The sequence below is a fragment of the Scyliorhinus torazame genome, chromosome 1 (genome assembly GCF_047496885.1).
Source record: "Scyliorhinus torazame isolate Kashiwa2021f chromosome 1, sScyTor2.1, whole genome shotgun sequence".
NCBI classification, from domain to species: Eukaryota; Metazoa; Chordata; class Chondrichthyes; order Carcharhiniformes; family Scyliorhinidae; genus Scyliorhinus; species Scyliorhinus torazame.
Window position 1 is genome coordinate 223,940,625 of NC_092707.1, and position 18,437 is coordinate 223,959,061.

General features: G+C 47.6%; 1 protein-coding gene across 9 annotated transcripts in view; it reads right to left on the minus strand.

Moving 5' to 3' along the window:
- dop1a (DOP1 leucine zipper like protein A) overlaps window positions 1-18,437 on the minus strand; it is a 431,858-nt gene that overhangs the window by 247,085 nt on the left and 166,336 nt on the right. For all 9 annotated transcript variants that reach the window (XM_072502754.1, XM_072502737.1, XM_072502731.1 and 6 more), the window contains one exon: window positions 531-805. In XM_072502754.1, coding sequence (XP_072358855.1) covers window positions 531-805 — 275 coding nt within the window. The remainder of the gene's footprint in view (window positions 1-530; window positions 806-18,437) is intronic.

Consider the following 18,437-nt stretch of genomic DNA (forward strand, 5'->3'; position numbering starts at 1 on the left):
TCTTGTAGACTTTATTGCTCCACTACTTTACACAATTTGGCTTCTAAAACATCATTAGTGTGCGTTTTATGTCTCACTATTCACAGCCAGAAAAAGATGGCATGCAAGCCAGCAACTTCCCAACACTTATAGGCTCAAGCCAATTAATAATAATCTTTATTGTCACAAGTAGGCTTACATTAACACCAATGAAGTTACTGTGAAAACCTTGGGACCCTGGCGCTGAGGCAACAGTGCTAACCACTGTGCTTCCGTGCCACATCAAGACGTTAACAAATTCCTTGTAGAAACATAACAATAAAGGTTTCTAAATTAGGAAAAAATGGCAGCTGCTAGTTTGTGAATCTATGTTTCTGAAACATGTTTATCCACATATGCAGAAAAAATTGTGCACTCTTAAGCAAGAAACACAAAAAATGCTGGAAGTATTCAGCATCTAACCTAATGCAGCATTTGCGGAGCGAGAAACTGAGTTGACGGTTGTGACCTTTCATCATAACCAGCTCTCACCTTGTACTCAATGCACTCACCTTGAAAAATTCAGTATTTTGAGTCATATACTTCAGGTTTCCTTGTGTAAGTGGTGGCATGATGACGACGGCCACTGTCCCCTGGCTTGGACTCCTGGGCTGCGCTGGTTCAAGGTTGTTCAGGTTTTCTCCACTAACAGCAGCAACCGACTGAGTTAAACCAACTAAGTCGAGCACCAGTGAAATGGCAATACTCTGAATGCTGAAATCACTGGCAAAACAGCAGGCAGTCATGAGAGTCTGGAGCCAGATTGGGGGCTTTACCTGATCAAAATCTAAAAGAAATTAAAATTAAGACTTCAAGATTACTAAAGGAGGTTTTAGATGAATGATCTAAAAACTGCAAACTAACCATGCAAATTACTATCAGGTACATTGCATTGGCAACACATGAAGTTAAGATAAAGAGGAACAAGCAATCTTGGTTAATCTTGCTCACCTACAATTGGCCAATAGTAGGGCCTCTCCCTTCTAAAGAGAAATGGTATACGATGCGTAAGGAATATATTTTGAACAAACTGGTGCTGTCATGCCAAACCAGTATCAATGTATTAAGAACAGCCCCTTGAGCCATTTCCACAAATTAATTGGATCACCGTACCTCCTCTTAGTCATCACCTTGATGACCTTATCTAACAGAAATATCAGTGTTATGGCTTCTGGTCCTATATGTTAGAAACAATTACACTTCAGACTCAAAATGCTGGAGCTTGATCAAATGCATTACAGTTCTCCATGTGGCTAGTGGATTGATAAACAGACACATTGTCACTTGGCACATGACTACATTGCTAGCATGAATGTGACAAAGAATAACGTAACAATACAAAACTCTGATTTTTAAAATTTGTTAATGGGAAGTGGGTGTTTCAAGCTGTGCCAACATTTATTGCCCATCCCTAATTACCCTTGGGCAGTTAAGAGTCAACAACATTGGGTCTGCAGTCACATGTCGGCCAGACTAGGTAAGGATGACAGATTTCCTTCCCTAAAGGACATTACTGAACCAGATGGGTTTTTCCGACAAGCGACAATGGGGTTAATGGTCATCATTAGACTTTTAATTCCAGATGTTTATTCAATTAAAATGTCACTATCTGCAATCGTAGAATTTGAATCTGGGTCCCCAGAGCATTACTCTGGGTCTCGGGTTTAGTAGTCCAGTGACAATACCACAGCGCCACTGCCTCCCCCAAGTCTTGAAAGATTTGCTTGGCCAAGCACCATAGCCTTTACCTTCCAGTCACCAACGGTGCAAGAAAGATACAATGCAACTTCTGTAAAGTAGATTGGCAAAATAAACTGAAATATTGGACCGTATGGTTGTGCACTTTGGTGGTGCCATTCAGTAGTCTGCTCGCAGTCATCCCTCGTGGCTACCAAGTACCAATGTCTCATGCCCTGATACAGAAGCACAGCACTACTAAAGGAATATGAATCATCTGGCGACTCTGACATTGCAGACTACTTCATCGAGTCTCTCAATTCTGCATGTCACGCCAGATGGGAGGAAACAACAGCAGGGCTCAATTTCACTCATTTCAGTCAGAACTGCTGGAGCCTAATTTGCCGCCTTGAAATAACCCAAAAATCACCTTACTAAATTGGCCAGTCACCCCCCCCGCATCTGCTCAATGTAGCGTAGACACGCTTGGATAAAGGCTGGAGGGGTTCTACAAATCATGGGCGTTATTCATTATGCACTTGCAAGAATTGGATTACATCGGGAGGGGGTGCCGCCACACCAAAGCCCAGAAAGGATTTCACTCTGCTGGCCAGCTACTTTCTATGTGCTTCAAGATCTTTGAGCATCTTATCCTGCAATGCACATTCTTGGAGGTAGAGACCATCCTGAACGTTACCATGCTGCTTTCTGTAATGGGCACAGCACATGTAACCAGGTTCTGGCACTCAACACCTATATTGCAAACACAGAAACATAGAAAATAGGAGGAGGCCATTCGGCCCTTCGAGTCTGCTCCACCATTCATTATAACCATGGCTGATCATCCAACTCAATAGCCTAATCCTGCTTTCCTTCCCTATATCCTTTGATCCCCTTCACCCTAAACGCTATATCTAATTGCTTCTTGAAAACATGCAATGTTTTGGCCTCAACTACTTCCTGTGGTAATTAATTCCATCGGACGACCACTCTCTGGGTGAAGATGTTTCTCCTCATCTCCGTCTTAAATGGTCTACCCTGTATCCTCAGACTGCAACCTCTGATTCTGGACACACCCACCATCGGGAACATCTTTCCTGCATCTACCCTGTCTGGTCCTGTTCAAATTTTATAGGTTTCTATGAGATCCCCCCTCATTCTTCTGAACTCCAGCGAATACAATCCTAACTGATCCAATCTCTCCTCATACGTCAGTCCCGCCATCCCAGGAATCAGTCTGTTAAACCTTTGTTGCACTCCCTCTAGAGCAAGAACATCCTTCCTTAGATAAAGAGATCAAAATTGCACACAATATTCCAGGCGTGGCCTCACCATGGCCCTGTATAATTGCAACAAGACATCCCTGCTCCTGTATTCAAATCCTCTCGCTCTGAAAATGGTTTCCAAAAGAATTTGAAGACAGGCGTGGTGCTGCTGATCGTCACAGCTGCCTATGATACACTGCGGCATGCTGGTCTGCCCCTAAAGCTGGGTCAGGACAGGTGTTCAAATGCTCTTGTGCAACAAATGATTTACAGTCCATCTTGGGCAAGGGAAAAGTGCACTGAGAAGACTGGCCAATGGACTACTGCACGGCTCAGTGCTAGTCCCAAAGCTGCTCAACAAATAACCTGCCAACAACCACATCTTGTAAGTTCATCTATGCTTGACGACATCTGCGGTGCCATCCAAGCCCCGCCCTTCTGCACCTTGGATCAGATCCTTAAAGATGTTAGTCTATAAAATAATGAGGGGCATAGATAAGGTATATAGTCAACATCTTTTCCCAAAGGTAGGGGAGTCTAAAACTAGAGGGCATAGGTTTAAGGTGAGAGGGGAGAGATTCAGAAGGGCCTAGAGGGGCAATTTCTTCACTCAGAGGGTAGTGAGTGTCTGGAATGGGCTGCCAGAGGTAGTAGTAGAGGCGGGTACAATTGTGTCTTTTAAAAAACATTTAGATAGTTACATGGGTAAGATGGGTATAGAGGGTTATGGGCCAAGTGCGGGCAACTGGGACTAGCTTAATGGTAAAAACTGGGCGGCATAGACTGGTTGGGCCGAAGGGCCTGTTTCCATGCTGTAAACTTCTATGTTACAAATTTGACTACTGCAGCACACAGCATCTTGCATTGAATTGCCCCTAAAACAGTGTATTCAACCTTCATAATGCCAGTGCAAAAAATTGCATATGGATTGTCAGAGACTAAAACGTGATCCCAACCCAGTCATGTGCCAATGGAAGGCTTACAATAGGAAATGGTGGCATCCTCCAAAACTTTTTATGGATTTAACACTTTGCACTAATCTCTTCTATGAGCCTTGTATACCTTCCATCAACCATGCCTAAATCTTCTAGCAGGAATATTAATCCTTGACAAGAGTGAAAAATTGTCTGTGTCATTTTGAAACTATTTTCTTTTCTTCTCTGATTCTTATCATCTGATGTCACTAATATTTGTCTGATATGATCAGAAACATCAGGCACTGTTAGGGGAATGCAATGCTGCTCTGATCAAATAAACTGCAGATCCACTGACTTTCCAAAATCAATTGCCTTATCTTGCTTCATGTCCAGTTCTATTTGTGCCTTTATCAAAAAAGATTTAATTAACAGCAAGGTTATCTCACTAGAGATTACTCCAGCTACTTTGCATAGAATCACCATTCTTTTTAGTGCCTTTAATTTGTTGTCATCACTAAACCTAAAACAAGTAGAATTTTCATACTCCTCAACATGGCATCGATACTCATTACTTAGTGAATTAAGGTATGTTTAACCAATCTCTTCCACATACAATTAATAAAAGATACCACAGATACTGGAAATCTAAACTAAAAAGTCCCAAAACGTTAATTCTGTTTTTCTCTCCACAAATGCTGCCAGACCTGCTGAGTTTTTCTGCATTTCTGTTTTTATTTTGTTCCACATTCTGTGGAGATGCAAGCAATAGAACAGCACAATTGAATGAATCTGTATCTAACATGCCCATTGCTGAACAAAAGCTCCTTGTGACGAATTAAATTCCCTTCTGATTGATCATTATCACCTTCTTCAGCCTCACAAATGTGTGTCATATGTCACTTTGAAGACCCTGCTTCAATGCATTATATATCATATAATGATATTTTGAGTCAAATCTGTAGCACCTAGCAATCCTCAGGGTCAGTTACCTATTATTGCTGTTGTAATCCTGCCTTCAGCTGCGATATGCAAAATCTACAATAGGTGCTCTCACTGTCATCCTTCCTGTCTTTAACGTTTCCATTATGCTGATGCCTGCATTGGGGGAGAGGGGGGGGGGGGGGGTGCTCTGTCTGAGAACCAGGAACCTAAAAATAAGAGATTCCCTAGCTAGTTCCAGCAATTTAAATATTAACACTGAACCAAGGATCCCTAAATTTAATTTTATCAACCTTCTAATCTAAGGGCCCTTCCTGTTGATTCCCCTATTTCCCATTTCTTAATTTTTGCTGTTATCATTTTGATCCATGGATGCTTAATGGACATATGTGGCGAAGAGGATGCTAGATGGGGACTCATCTGCCGAGGTAGTATGGGCTGAGGTTAGAAACATGAAAGTCACACTGTTGGGAGTCTTCTATAGGCCTCCAAATAGTTCTAGGGGTGTAGAGGAAAGGATGGCGAGGATGATCCTGGATAAGAGCGAAAGTAACAGGGTAGTTATTATGGGAGACTTTAACTTTCCAAATATTGACTGGAAAAGATATAGTTCGAGTACATTAGATGGGTCGTTTTTTGTACAGTGTGTGCAGGAGGGTTTCCTGACACAGTTTGTTGACAGGCCAACAAGAGGCGAGGCCACGTTGGATTTGGTTTTGGGTAATGAACCAGGCCAGGTGTTGGATTTGGAGGTAGGAGAGCACTTTGGGCACAGTGACCACAATTTGGTGACGTTTACGTTAATGATGGAAAGGGATAAGTATACATCGCAGGGCAAGAGTTATAGCTGGGGGAAGGGCAATTATGATGCCATTAGACGTGACTTGGGGGGGATAAGGTGGAGAAGTAGGCTGCAAGTGTTGGGCACACTGGATAAGTGGAGCTTGTTCAAGGATCAGCTACTGCGTGTTCTTGATAAGTATGTACCGGTCAGGCAGGGAGGAAGGCGTCGAGGGAGGCAACCGTGGTTTACCAAAGAAGTGGAATCTCTTGTTAAGAGGAAGAAGGAGGCCTATGTGAAGATGAGGTGTGAAGTTTCAGTTGGGAGGCCAGGGAAGAGATTGCTGGACCTTTGGCTTTGATTTTTATGTCATCATTGGCTACAGGAATAGTGCCAGAGGGCTGGAGGATAGCAAATGTGGTCCCTTTGTTCAAAAAGGGGAGCAGAGACAACCCCGGCAACTATAGACCGGTGAGCCTCACGTCTGTAGTGGGTAAAGTCTTGGAGGGGATTATAAGAGACAAGATTTATAATCATCTAGATAGGAATAATATGATCAGGGATAGTCAGCATGGCTTTGTGAAGGGTAGGTCATGCCTCACAAACCTTATCGAGTTCTTTGAGAAGGTGACTGAACAGGTAGACGAGGGTAGAGCAGTTGTTGTGGTGTATATGGATTTCAGCAAAGCGTTTGATAAGGTTCCCCACGGTAGGCTATTGCAGAAAATACGGAGGCTGGGGATTGAGGGTGATTTAGAGATGTGGATCAGAAATTGGCTAGCTGAAAGAAGACAGAGGGTGGTGGTTGATGGGAAATGTTCAGAATGGAGTTCAGTTACAAGTGGAGTACCACAAGGATCTGTTCTGGGGCCGTTGCTGTTTGTCATTTTTATCAATGACCTAGAGGAAGGTGCAGAAGGGTGGGTGAGTAAATTTGCAGATGATACTAAAGTCGGTGGTGTTGTCGATAGTGTGGAAGGATGTAGCAGGTTACAGAGGGATATAGATAAGCTGCAGAGCTGGGCTGAGAGGTGGCAAATGGAGTTTAATGTAGAGAAGTGTGAGGCGATTCACTTTGGAAGGAATAACAGGAATGCGGAATATTTGGCTAATGGTAAAGTTCTTGGAAGTGTGGATGAGCAGAGGGATCTAGGTGTCCATGTACATCGATCCCTGAAAGTTGCCACCCAGGTTGATAGGGTTGTGAAGAAGGCCTATGGAGTGTTGGCCTTTATTGGTAGAGGGATTGAGTTCCAGAGTCAGGAGGTCATGTTGCAGCTGTACAGAACTCTGGTACGGCCGCATTTGGAGTATTGCGTACAGTTCTGGTCACCGCATTATAGGAAGGACGTGGAGGCTTTGGAGCGGGTGCAGAGGAGATTTACCAGGATGTTGCCTGGTATGGAGGGAAAATCTTATGAGGAAAGGCTGATGGACTTGAGGTTGTTTTCGTTGGAGACAAGGTTTAGAGGAGACTTAATAGAGGCATACAAAATGATCAGGGGGTTAGATAGGGTGGACAGTGAGAGCCTTCTCCCGCGGATGGAAATGGCTGGCACGAGGGAACATAGCTTTAAACTGAGGGGTAATAGATACAGGACAGAGGTCAGAGGTAGGTTCTTTACGCAAAGAGTAGTGAGGCCGTGGAATGCCCTACCTGCTACAGTAGTGAACTCGCCGGCATTTAAAAGTTTATTGGATAAACATATGGATGATAATGGCATAGTGTAGGTTAGATGGCTTTTGTTTCGGTGCAACATCGTGGGCCGAAGGGCCTGTACTGCGCTGTATCGTTCTATGTTCTATATGTCTTTAAGTCAAGCAGGGGAAATGAGGAATTCGAAAGTTACAAAAAAGAGAACACTGTGCTAGCCTTCGGACAGATGAACTCTGATTTTTCGCCACCTGAGAGATTGGTGGGACTGTTCGATTGGCTGTCTGGTGGCCGATGAATTGGTCGAAAGGCCATAATCTGCCCAGTAACAGACGGTGATTAGATCCTGCCCAAGTGGGATGATTTTTTGTGGAAAGCCAGGCAGTCGGATCCCTGGACGCTCAGTGGAAAAAGGTCTCTTGCTCTCTTCTTTTCTCCAGATGCTAGAGATGAGAGTGTGTCCCCTTGAAATAAGGCAACATTTTATGTATAACATCAAGGAACGAAAGAAAAATTCAAGTCAATGGGATTTGAGGGGAAAACTTTCCTGGCTGAAGTCATACCTAACACAAAGGAAAATGGTTGTGGTGTTGGAGACCACTCATCCAAGCCTCAGGAAATCATAAGGGCAGTACTCTAGCCCCAAACATCTTCAGCTGCTTCATCAATGTCCTTTCTATAAATGATGATAGTAGTGTTCAGTTCCATTCAAACCTCCTCTGCAACAGGCTTGGGTTGATAGTGGCAAATAACATTTATGCCATACAAGTACCAGACAAGGATCATCTCCAACAAGAGGGAGTCTAATTGCCACTCCTTGACATTCAATGGTATTAATATTACCAAATCCTCCACCATTTAACATCCTAGAGGTCACCACAGATGAGAAACACAACTGCATCTGCCAGATAAATAGTGGCTACAAGAGCAAGGCAGAGACTAGTTATGAAATAAAAGCAAATTACTGCGGATGCTGGAATCGGATACCAAAAAGAAAATGCTGGAAAATCCCAGCAGGTCTGGCAGCATCTGTAGGGAGAGAAAAGAGCTAATGTTTCGAGTCCGATGACTCTTTGTCAAGGCTAAAGACAGAGAAAGTGGGAAATATTTATACTGTGGAGTGAGAATGAAAGATGAGTCATAGCCACAGAAACCCAAGGGAAACAAGGTGCTATTAGCCACAGAAACTAGTTATTCGTTGATGTTTAACTCACTTCCTAATTCCCCAAAGACTTTCCACTACCTAAAAGGCACATGTCAGGAGTGTGATCCACGTGTCTTGATGAATGCAACTCCAACAAAACCTGAGAAGTTCAACAACATGCAAGGAAAAGCAACACAGTTGCTTAGTGCCCCATCCACCAATTTAAATCTTTAGTCTATCATTACTGCACACTGCGGCTTCATTGAATCCTTCAGTGCAGCAGGAGGCCATTTTGGCCCATTGAGTCTGTACCAACTCTTTGAGGCCCAATCCCCCCCCCACACTACCCTGCACATCTTTGGACTGTGGATGGAAACCGGAGCACCCGGAGGAAACCCACACAGACATGGGGAGATGTGCAAACTCCACACAGGCAGTCACCCTAGGTCGGAATTGAACCCAGGTTCCTGGGACCTGGGTTTGATTCCGACCTCGGGTGACTGAGCCACCCTCAAGTGTGTACCACCTACAAAACACATCACAGTCACTCACCAAGGCGTCTTCAATAGCAACATCCAAATCTGCAACCTTTACCCGCTGGAAGAACAAGGACAGTGATTGCACAGGAATACAAACACTTGGAAGTTCCACTTAAGTCACCCAACATCCTCACTTGAAAATGTATCACTGTGGGGGTGGCACGGTGGCGGTGGTTAGCACTGCTGCTTCACAGCGCCGAGGACCCGGGTTCGATCCAGGCCCCGGGTGACTGTCCGTGTGGAGTTTGCACATTCTTACCCCCACAGCCCAAAGGTGTGCAAGGTAGGTGGATTGGCCATGTTTAGCCCCTTAATTGGAGAAAAAATGAATTGGGTACTCTAGATTTAAAAAAAAAGAAAATGTATTACTGTTATTTCAACATCGTTGGTCAAAATCTTGAAACTCCGCACATTGTGACACTGTGCATGACCCGACATCTCATGAGCTGTGCAGTTCAAGAAGTTTGTTCACTACCACCACCACCCTTTCCAGGGCTACTGGGGATGAATAATAATGGTGTTGTTGCCAATGGCTCAAAACTTTCAGGAACAAATTTAAAAAAAGATTTAACTTCCACTTGATCAGCACAATGCATACAGGGGTATGGGAACTTGTGTGTGTGTGTGTGTGTGTGTGTGTGTGTGTGGGTGGGTGGGGGGGGGGAATGTCATTTGCCATTTTATTAACCCAATATTCCAAAAGGGTTACACCATCCGGTGGGGCGGTAATCCAGAGACCCAGGATAACGATCTGGGGACCCGGGTTCGAATCCCCCCAATGCAGCTGGTGGAATTTCAACTCAACAAAATATCTGGAATTAAACGTCTAATGATGATCGTGAAAAACCATTGTCGATTGTCGTAAAAACCCATCTGGTTCACTAATGTCTTTTAGGGAAGGAAATCGGTCATCCTTACTTGGTCTGGCCTACATATGACCCAGACCCACAACAAATTAAATGCCCTCTTAACTGCCCTCTTAAATGGCTTAGCAAGCCACTCAGTTGTATTCAACTGCTACGAAAAAACAAAAAAGGGTTGAAACCCGATGGACCACCTAGCATCAAACCAGGCACCGGAAACGACAACGGCAAACCCAGCTCTGTTGACCCTTCAAAGTCCTCCTTACTTTTTAAAAAAATATATATTTTATTGAAATTTTTTTTCCCTGAGCAACCTTTTTCCCGCTTACAAAACAAGCGAAACGATAACAATAACAAAACAGAAATTTTTTAACTTTTTAACAATAATAATAATAATATACAAGTAACAAAACCTCGTACTCTATTGACCTATACTCAACTAAGCCTCCTCCCCCCCTCCCCCCCCCCCTCCCCCCTGGGTTGCTGCTGCTGGTCATCTGTCTTCCCTCGAACGTTCCCCATGGTAGTCGAGAAATGGCTGCCACCGCCTGGTGAACCCTTGAGCCGATCCTCTCAGGGCAAACTTTATCTGCTCCAGTTTAATAAACCCCGCCATATCGTTTACCCAGGTCTCCAGTCCGGGGGGTTTCGCCTCCTTCCACATGAGTAGGATCCTGCGCTGGGCTACGAGGGACGCAAAGGCCACGACATCGGCCTCTTTCGCCTCCTGTACTCCCGGCTCTTCTGCAACTCCAAATAGAGCTAACCCCCAGCCTAGTTTGACCCGGGCCTTCACCACCTTCGAAATCACTCCCGTCACTCCCTTCCAATACCCTTCTAGTGCCGGGCACGCCCAAAACATATGTGCGTGGTTTGCCGGGCTCCCGCCACACCTCCCACATTTGTCCTCCACTCCAAAGAACCTGCTCAATCTTGCCCCCGTTGTGTGTGCTCTACGTAGCACCTTAAATTGAATCAGGCTAAGCCTGGCGCATGAGGAAGAGGAGTTTACCCTGTTTAGGGCATCAGCCCACATACCCTCCTCTATCTCCTCCCCTAATTCTTCTTCCCACTTTCTTTTTAGTTCGCCCACCGACTCCTCCCCCTCTTCCCTCATCTCTCTATAAATCTCTGACACCTTGCCCTCTCCGACCCATACCCCTGAAAGCACCCTGTCCTGTATCCCCTGTGTCGGGAGCCGCGGAAATTCCCTCACCTGTTGTCTAGTAAACGCCCTCACCTGCGTATATCTCAAGAAATTCCCCCTGGGTAACTTATACTTTTCCTCCAGTGCTCCCAAGCTCGCAAAAGTCCCATCTATGAATAAATCTCCCACCTTCCTAATTCCCAACTGGTACCAGCTCTGAAATCCTCCATCCATTCTTCCTGGGGCGAACCTATGGTTGTTCCTGATAGGGGACCCCACCAGGGCTCCCCGCACCCCTCTCTGTCGCCTCCACTGTCCCCATATGTTCAGTGTTGCCGCCACCACCGGGTTCGTGGTGTACTTTTTCGGTGAGAACGGTAGCGGCGCCGTCACCAGTGCCTCTAGACTCGTCCCTTTACAGGACCTTCTCTCCAGCCTTTTCCACGCCGCTCCCTCACCCTCCATCATCCATCTATGTATCATTGCCACATTGGCGGCCCAATAATAATCTCCCAAGTTCGGTAGTGCCAGTCCTCCTCTGTCCCTACTGCGCTGAAGGAACCCTCTCCTTACTCTCGGAACTTTCCCTGCACACACAAAGCTCGTAATGCTCCTATCTATTTTATTAAAAAAGGTCCTGGTGATTAAAATAGGGAGACATTGAAATACAAATAAGAACCTCGGGAGGACCATCATCTTAATTGCTTGCACCCTGCCCGCCAGCGATAAAGGCTGCATGTCCCACCTCTTAAAGTCCTCCTACAGCCGTGTCAGATTAAGTCTGTGCAAGGTTCCCCAGCTCCTAACAATCTGAATCCCCAAGTATCGGAAGTTTCTTTCCACTTTCCTTAGCGGTAAGCCTTCTATCTCTCTACTCTGGTCCCCTGGATGTATCACATATAATTCACTCTTCCCCATGTTTAACCTATACCCCGAAAATTCCCCAAACCTCCTCAAGATTCGCATAACCTCTATCATCCCCCCCGCTGGGTCCGACACGTATAGCAATAGGTCATCCGCGTATAACGAGACTCGGTGTTCTTCTCCCCCTCTAGTCACCCCTCTCCATTTCCTGGAGTCTCTCAGCGCCATGGCCAGAGGTTCAATTGCCAGCGCAAACAACAATGGAGACAGCGGGCATCCCTGTCTTGTTCCCCTATATAATCGGAAATACTCCGATCTATGTCGACCTGTAACTACGCTTGCCGTTGGTGCCCCATAAAGTAGTCTAACTCAGCGAATAAATCCGTTCCCAAACCCAAACCTCCTTAACACTTCCCATAAATACTCCCACTCCACCCTATCAAATGCCTTCTCTGCGTCCATTGCCGCCACTATCTCTGCCTCCCCTTCCACTGAGGGCATCATTATCACCCCTAATAGCCGTTGCACGTTAACATTCAATTGTCTCCCTTTTACGAACCCTGTCTGGTCTTCGTGCACCACCCCTGGGACACAGTCCTCTATCCTCGATGCCAGCACCTTTGCTAGCAGCTTGGCGTCCACGTTCAATAGTGAAATAGGTCTATAGGACCCACACTGCATCGGATCTTTGTCCCTCTTCAAAATTAGCGATATCGTCGCCTCCGACATTGTCGGGGGTAGTGTCACCCCTTCCCTGGCCTCATTGAACGTCCTCGCCAACAACGGGGCCAAAAAGTCCACATATTTTCTGTAGAATTCCACCGGGAACCCATCCGGCCCCGGGGCCTTCCCTGCTTGCATGCTTCCCAGTCCCTTAATAACCTCGTCCACCTCAATCGGCGCCCCCAGGCCTGCCACCGCCTGCTCCTCCACTTTCGGGAACCTCAACTGGTCCAGGAACTGCCGCAGCCCCTCCTCTCCCTCTGGGGGCTGAGACCTATACAGTTCTTCATAAAAGGTCTTAAACACCTCATTTATCTTTCCTGCCCTTCGCACAGTGTCTCCCCTTTCATCCCTAATTCCTCCTATCTCCCTCGCTGCTGCCCTCTTTCGCAGTTGGTGCGCCAACAGGCGACTAGCCTTTTCCCCATATTCATACCTCCTCCCCTGTGCCTTCCTCCACAGTACCTCCGCCTTTCTGGTGGTCAGAAGGTCAAACTCGGTCTGGAGTCGTCTCCTCTCCCTGTACAGCTCCTCCTCCGGGGTCTCTGCAAATTCCCTGTCCACCCTTAAAATCTCCCCCAGTAATCTATCCCTTTCCTTGGCCTCTGTTTTCCTTTTGTGGGCCCCAATAGAAATCAGCTCTCCTCTGACCACCGCTTTTAGTGCTTCCCAGACCACTCCCACAGGGACCTCGCCATCGTCATTGACCTCCAGGTATCTCTCGATACACCCCCTCACTCTTGCACACACTCCCTCATCCGCCATCAGTCCCACATCTAATCGCCAGAGTGTTCTCTGCTCCCTGTGCTCTCCTACTTCCAGGTCCACCCAATGTGGGGCATGATCCGAAACCGCTATGGCTGAGTATTCAGCTTTTTCCACCCTAGAGATCAACGACCTTCCTAAAACAAAAAAATCTATCCGGGAGTACACTTTATGGACGTGGGAGAAGAAGGAATATTCCCTAGCCCTGGGTCTAAGAAATCGCCATGGATCCACTCCCCCCATTTGGTCCATAAACCCCTTAAGTACCTTGGCCGCTGCCGGCCTTCTTCCAGTCCTTGAGCTAGATCTATCTAGCCCCGGGTCCAGCACCATATTGAAGTCCCCTCCTAAAATCAAATTTCCTGCCTCCAGGTCCGGAATACGCCCCAGCATCCGTCTCATGAACCCCGCATCGTCCCAATTTGGGGCATACACATTAGCCAACACGACCTCCATTCCCTCCAGCCTACCACTCACCATTACATATCTACCTCCACTATCTGCTACGATGGTCTTTGCTTCAAATGCTACCTGTTTCCCCACCAAAACGGCCACCCCTCTGTTCTTTGCGTCCAGTCCTGAGTGGAACACCTGTCCCACCCATCCTTTCCTTAGCCTAACTTGGTCCGCCACCTTTAGGTGCGTCTCTTGGAGCATAACCACGTCTGCCCTTAGTCCTTTCAAATGCGCGCGCGCTCGGGCCCTTTTTATCGGTCCATTCAGGCCTCTCACGTTCCACGTGATCAGCCTCACTGGGGGGCTACCTGCCCCCCTCCCGTGTCGACTAGCCATTACCTTCTCTAGGCCAGTCCCATATCCCGCCTCCGCGCTCCCCCAGCGTCGCATTCCGCCCCCGACCACCCTCTCTTTAGCCATTTCCTTTTGGATTTCCGCAGCAGCAACCCAGTTGTCCCCTCCCCGCCCCCGCTAGATCCCTATCTAGCTTGATTGCTCCCCCCATATCACTTCCGTAAGTCAGCTGACTTCAACTGACCCCGGCTACTCCTGCTCGCTCCTCGACCCCCCCGGTGTGAGGGAACTCCCATCCGCCTTGCGCCTGTTTTCCCGCCTTATTCTTTCTGGAGTGGGAACATCCCTTTACCTGACCCGCCTCTTATGGCGCAGCTCCCTTTCCCCTCCCCCTCTCCTTCCCCATTCTCCGACTATGTCCCGCCTCTCCCGCGCCCACATTTCCCCAGTGTCCCCCCCCCCTTCCCTGTTTACTTCTCGATTAACTTTCACCATCCCATTAACAAAAACAATAACAACAATAACAGTTCCCTGCAGCATCAGTCCCTCAGTTCCTGTCCAGTTTCTCTTCATTGATGAAGGACCATGCTTCCTCCGCCGTCTCAAAATAATAGTGTCTCTCCTGATGCGTGACCCATAGTCTTGCCGGCTGCAGCATCCCAAACTTCACCTTCCTTTTGTGCAAAACCTCTTTGGCTCGGTTGAAGCTCGCCCTCCTTCTCGCCACCTCCGCACTCCAATCCTGGTAGATCCTTACCACCGCATTCTCCCATCTGCTACTCCGCACCTTTTTAGCCCATCTCAGGACCTCTTCTCTGTCCTTAAGGCGGTAGAATCGCACGATTATCGCCCTCGGTGATTCTCCCGCTTTTGGTCTTCTCGCCGGGATCCGATTTGCCCACTCCACCTCCATGGGGCCCGCAGGGGCCTCAGCACCCATCAGTGAGCTCAGCATCTTACTTGCGCACGCTCCACAGTCCACTCCTTCCACACCCTCCGGGAGACCTAGTATCCTAAGGTTCTTCCTTCGCGCTCCATTTTCAAGGGCCTCAATCCTGTCAGCACACTTTTTATGAAGTGCCTCGTGCGTCTGAGTCTTCACCGCCAGGCCCAGGACCTCGTCCTCAATACCTGACACCTTCTGCTCCACCACGCGAAGTTCAGTCTCCTGGGTCTTTAAAGTCTCCTTAAGCCCCTCAATTGCCTGTAACAACGGGGTCATTACCTCCTTCTTCAGCAGGTCCACGCACCGTCTCACCACCTCGTCCTGCTCAGGCCCCCATGTCACCGGTGGTTTCTCCGCCGCCATTTTGTTCCACTCCCTCTGACCTTCTGGTTGCAGATTCTTCGGGCTGCAGCCGCCGCCGCCGGTTTTTCCCTCCGTCGTTCGGGGGGGACTCCCTTCCCTCGCGCCTCGTACCGGGTGTTTCGGCCGTCAAAGTTGGGGCTCTTAAAAGAGCCCGAAGTTCCGTCGGAGCTGGAGCCGCCGAAACGTGCGGCTAGCTCATCCCTGCCGCAACCGGAAGTCAAAGTCCTCCTTACTAACATCTGGGGGCTTGTGCCAAAGTTGCGAGTACTGCCTCACAGACTAGTCAAGCAACAGCCTGACATACTCATATCACAGAATGATACCTTACAGACAATGTCCCAGACACCACTATCACCATTCCTGGGCATGTCCTGTCTCACCAGCAGGACAGACCCAGCAGAGGGGACGGCACAGTGGTATACAGTCAAGAGGGAGTTGCCCTGGGAGTCCTCAACATCAAGTCTGGAAGTCCCATGGCTTCAGGTTAAACACGGGCAAGGAATCCTCCTGCTGATTACCACGTACCGGCCACCATCAGCTGATGAATCAGTACACCTCCATATTGAACACCACTTGGAGGAAGCACTGAGGGTGTCGAGAGCACAGAATATGCTCTGGGTGGGGGACTTCAATGTCCATCACCAAGGGTGGCTCGGTAGTACCTCCACAGACCGAGCTGGCTGGGTCCGAAATGACATAGTTGCTAAACTGGGGCTGCAGCAGGTGGTGAAGGAACCAACAAGAGGGAAAAACATACTTGACCTCACCCTCACCAATCTGCCTTCTGCAAATGCATCTGTCCATGACAGCATCGCTAGAAGTGACCACCACACAGTCCTTGTGGAGACAAAGTCCCGTCTTCACATTGAGGATACCCTCCCTCGAGTTGTGTGGCACTACCACCGTGCTAAATGGGATAGACTTCGAACAGGTCTAGCAACTCAAGGTTGGGCATCCATGAGGCGCTCATTGTATTCAACCACAATCTACAACCCCAGCATATCCCCCGCTCTACCATTACCACCAAACTAGGGATCAACCCTGGTTCAAAGAAGAGGTGCAGGAGAGCATGCCGGGAGCAACATCAGATATACCAAAAAATGAGGTGTCGACCTGGTGAAGCTACAACACAGGATTATTTATGTGCCAAACAGCAAAAGCAGCAAGTAATAGACAGAGCTAAGCGATTCCACAATGAAGGCATCAGATCTAATCTCTGTAGTCCTGCCACATCCAGCCGTGTATGGTGGTGGACAATTAAACAACTCACTGGGGTAGGAAGCTCCACAAATATCCTCATTGTCAATGATGGAGGAGCCCAGCACATATGAGCATATATGAACATTTGCAACAATCTTCAGCCGAGTGGATGATCTCCTCCGGAGGACCCCAGCATCACAGATGTCAATCTTCAGACAATACGATTCACTCCACATGATATCAAGCAACGGCTGAAGGCACTGGACACTGCAAAGGCTATGGGCCCTGACAATATCCCAGCAATAGTACTGAGGAATTATGCTCCAGGCTTGCCGCACCCCAAACCAAGCTGTTCCAGTACAGCTGCAACACTGGCATCTATCTGGCAATGTGAAAAACTGCCCAGTTGTATCCTGTACACAAAAAACAGGACAAATCCAACCCAGCCAATTACTGCCATTTCAGTCTACTCTGTATCATCAGCAAAGTGATGGACGGAGTCATCAACAGTGCTATCAAAGGGCAGCTCGGTGGCACAGTGGATAGCACTGCTGCCTCAATGCGCTGAGGTCCCAGGTTCAATCCAGGCTCTGGGTCACTGTCCGTGTGGAGTTTGCACATTCTCCCCGTGTTTGCATGGGTTTCGTCCCCACAACCCAAAGATGTGCAAGTTAGGTGGATTGGCCACACTAAATTGCCCCTTAATTGGAAAACTGAATTGGGTACTCTAAATTTTTTTTTTTTTTTAAATCAGTGCTATCAAGCGGCACTTACTCAGCAATAATCTGCTCACGGACGCTCAGTTTGGGTTCCGCCAGGGTCACTCAGCTCCTGACCCATTACAGCCCTGGTTCAAACTTGGACAAAAGAGCTGAATGCCAGAGGTGAGGTGAGAGTGACTGTCCTTGACATGAAGGCAGCATTTGACCAAGTACAGCATCAAGGAGCCCTTGGAAAACTGGAGTCAATGGGAATCAGGGGGAAAACTCTGTGCTGGTTGGAGTCATACATAGAACATAGAACATAGAACAATACAGCGCAGTACAGGCCCTTCGGCCCACGATGTTGCACCGAAACAAAAGCCATCCAACCTACACTATGCCATTATCATCCATATGTTTATCCAATAAACTTTTAAATGCCCTCAATGTTGGCGAGTTCACCACTGTAGCAGGTAGGGCATTCCACGGCCTCACTACTCTTTGCGTAAAGAACCTACCTCTGACCTCTGTCCTATATCTATTACCCCTCAGTTTAAAGTTATGTCCCCTCGTGCCAGCCATATCCATCCGCGGGAGAAGGCTCTCACTGTCCACCCTATCCAACCCCCTGATCATTTTGTATGCCTCTATTAAGTCTCCTCTTAACCTTCTTCTCTCCAACGAAAACAACCTCAAGTCCATCAGCCTTTCCTCATAAGATTTTCCCTCCATACCAGGCAACATCCTGGTAAATCTCCTCTGCACCCGCTCCAAAGCCTCCACGTCCTTCCTATAATGCGGTGACCAGAACTGTACGCAATACTCCAAATGCGGCCGTACCAGAGTTCTGTACAGCTGCAACATGACCTCCCGACTCCGGAACTCAATCCCTCTACCAATAAAGGCCAACACTCCATAGGCCTTCTTCACAACCCTATCAACCTGGGTGGCAACTTTCAGGGATCTATGTACATGGACACCTAGATCCCTCTGCTCATCCACACTTTCAAGAACTTTACCATTAGCCAAATATTCCGCATTCCTGTTATTCCTTCCAAAGTGAATCACCTCACACTTCTCTACATTAAACTCCATTTGCCACCTCTCGGCCCAGCTCTGCAGCTTATCTATATCCCTCTGTAATCTGCTACATCCTTCCACACTATCGACAACACCACCGA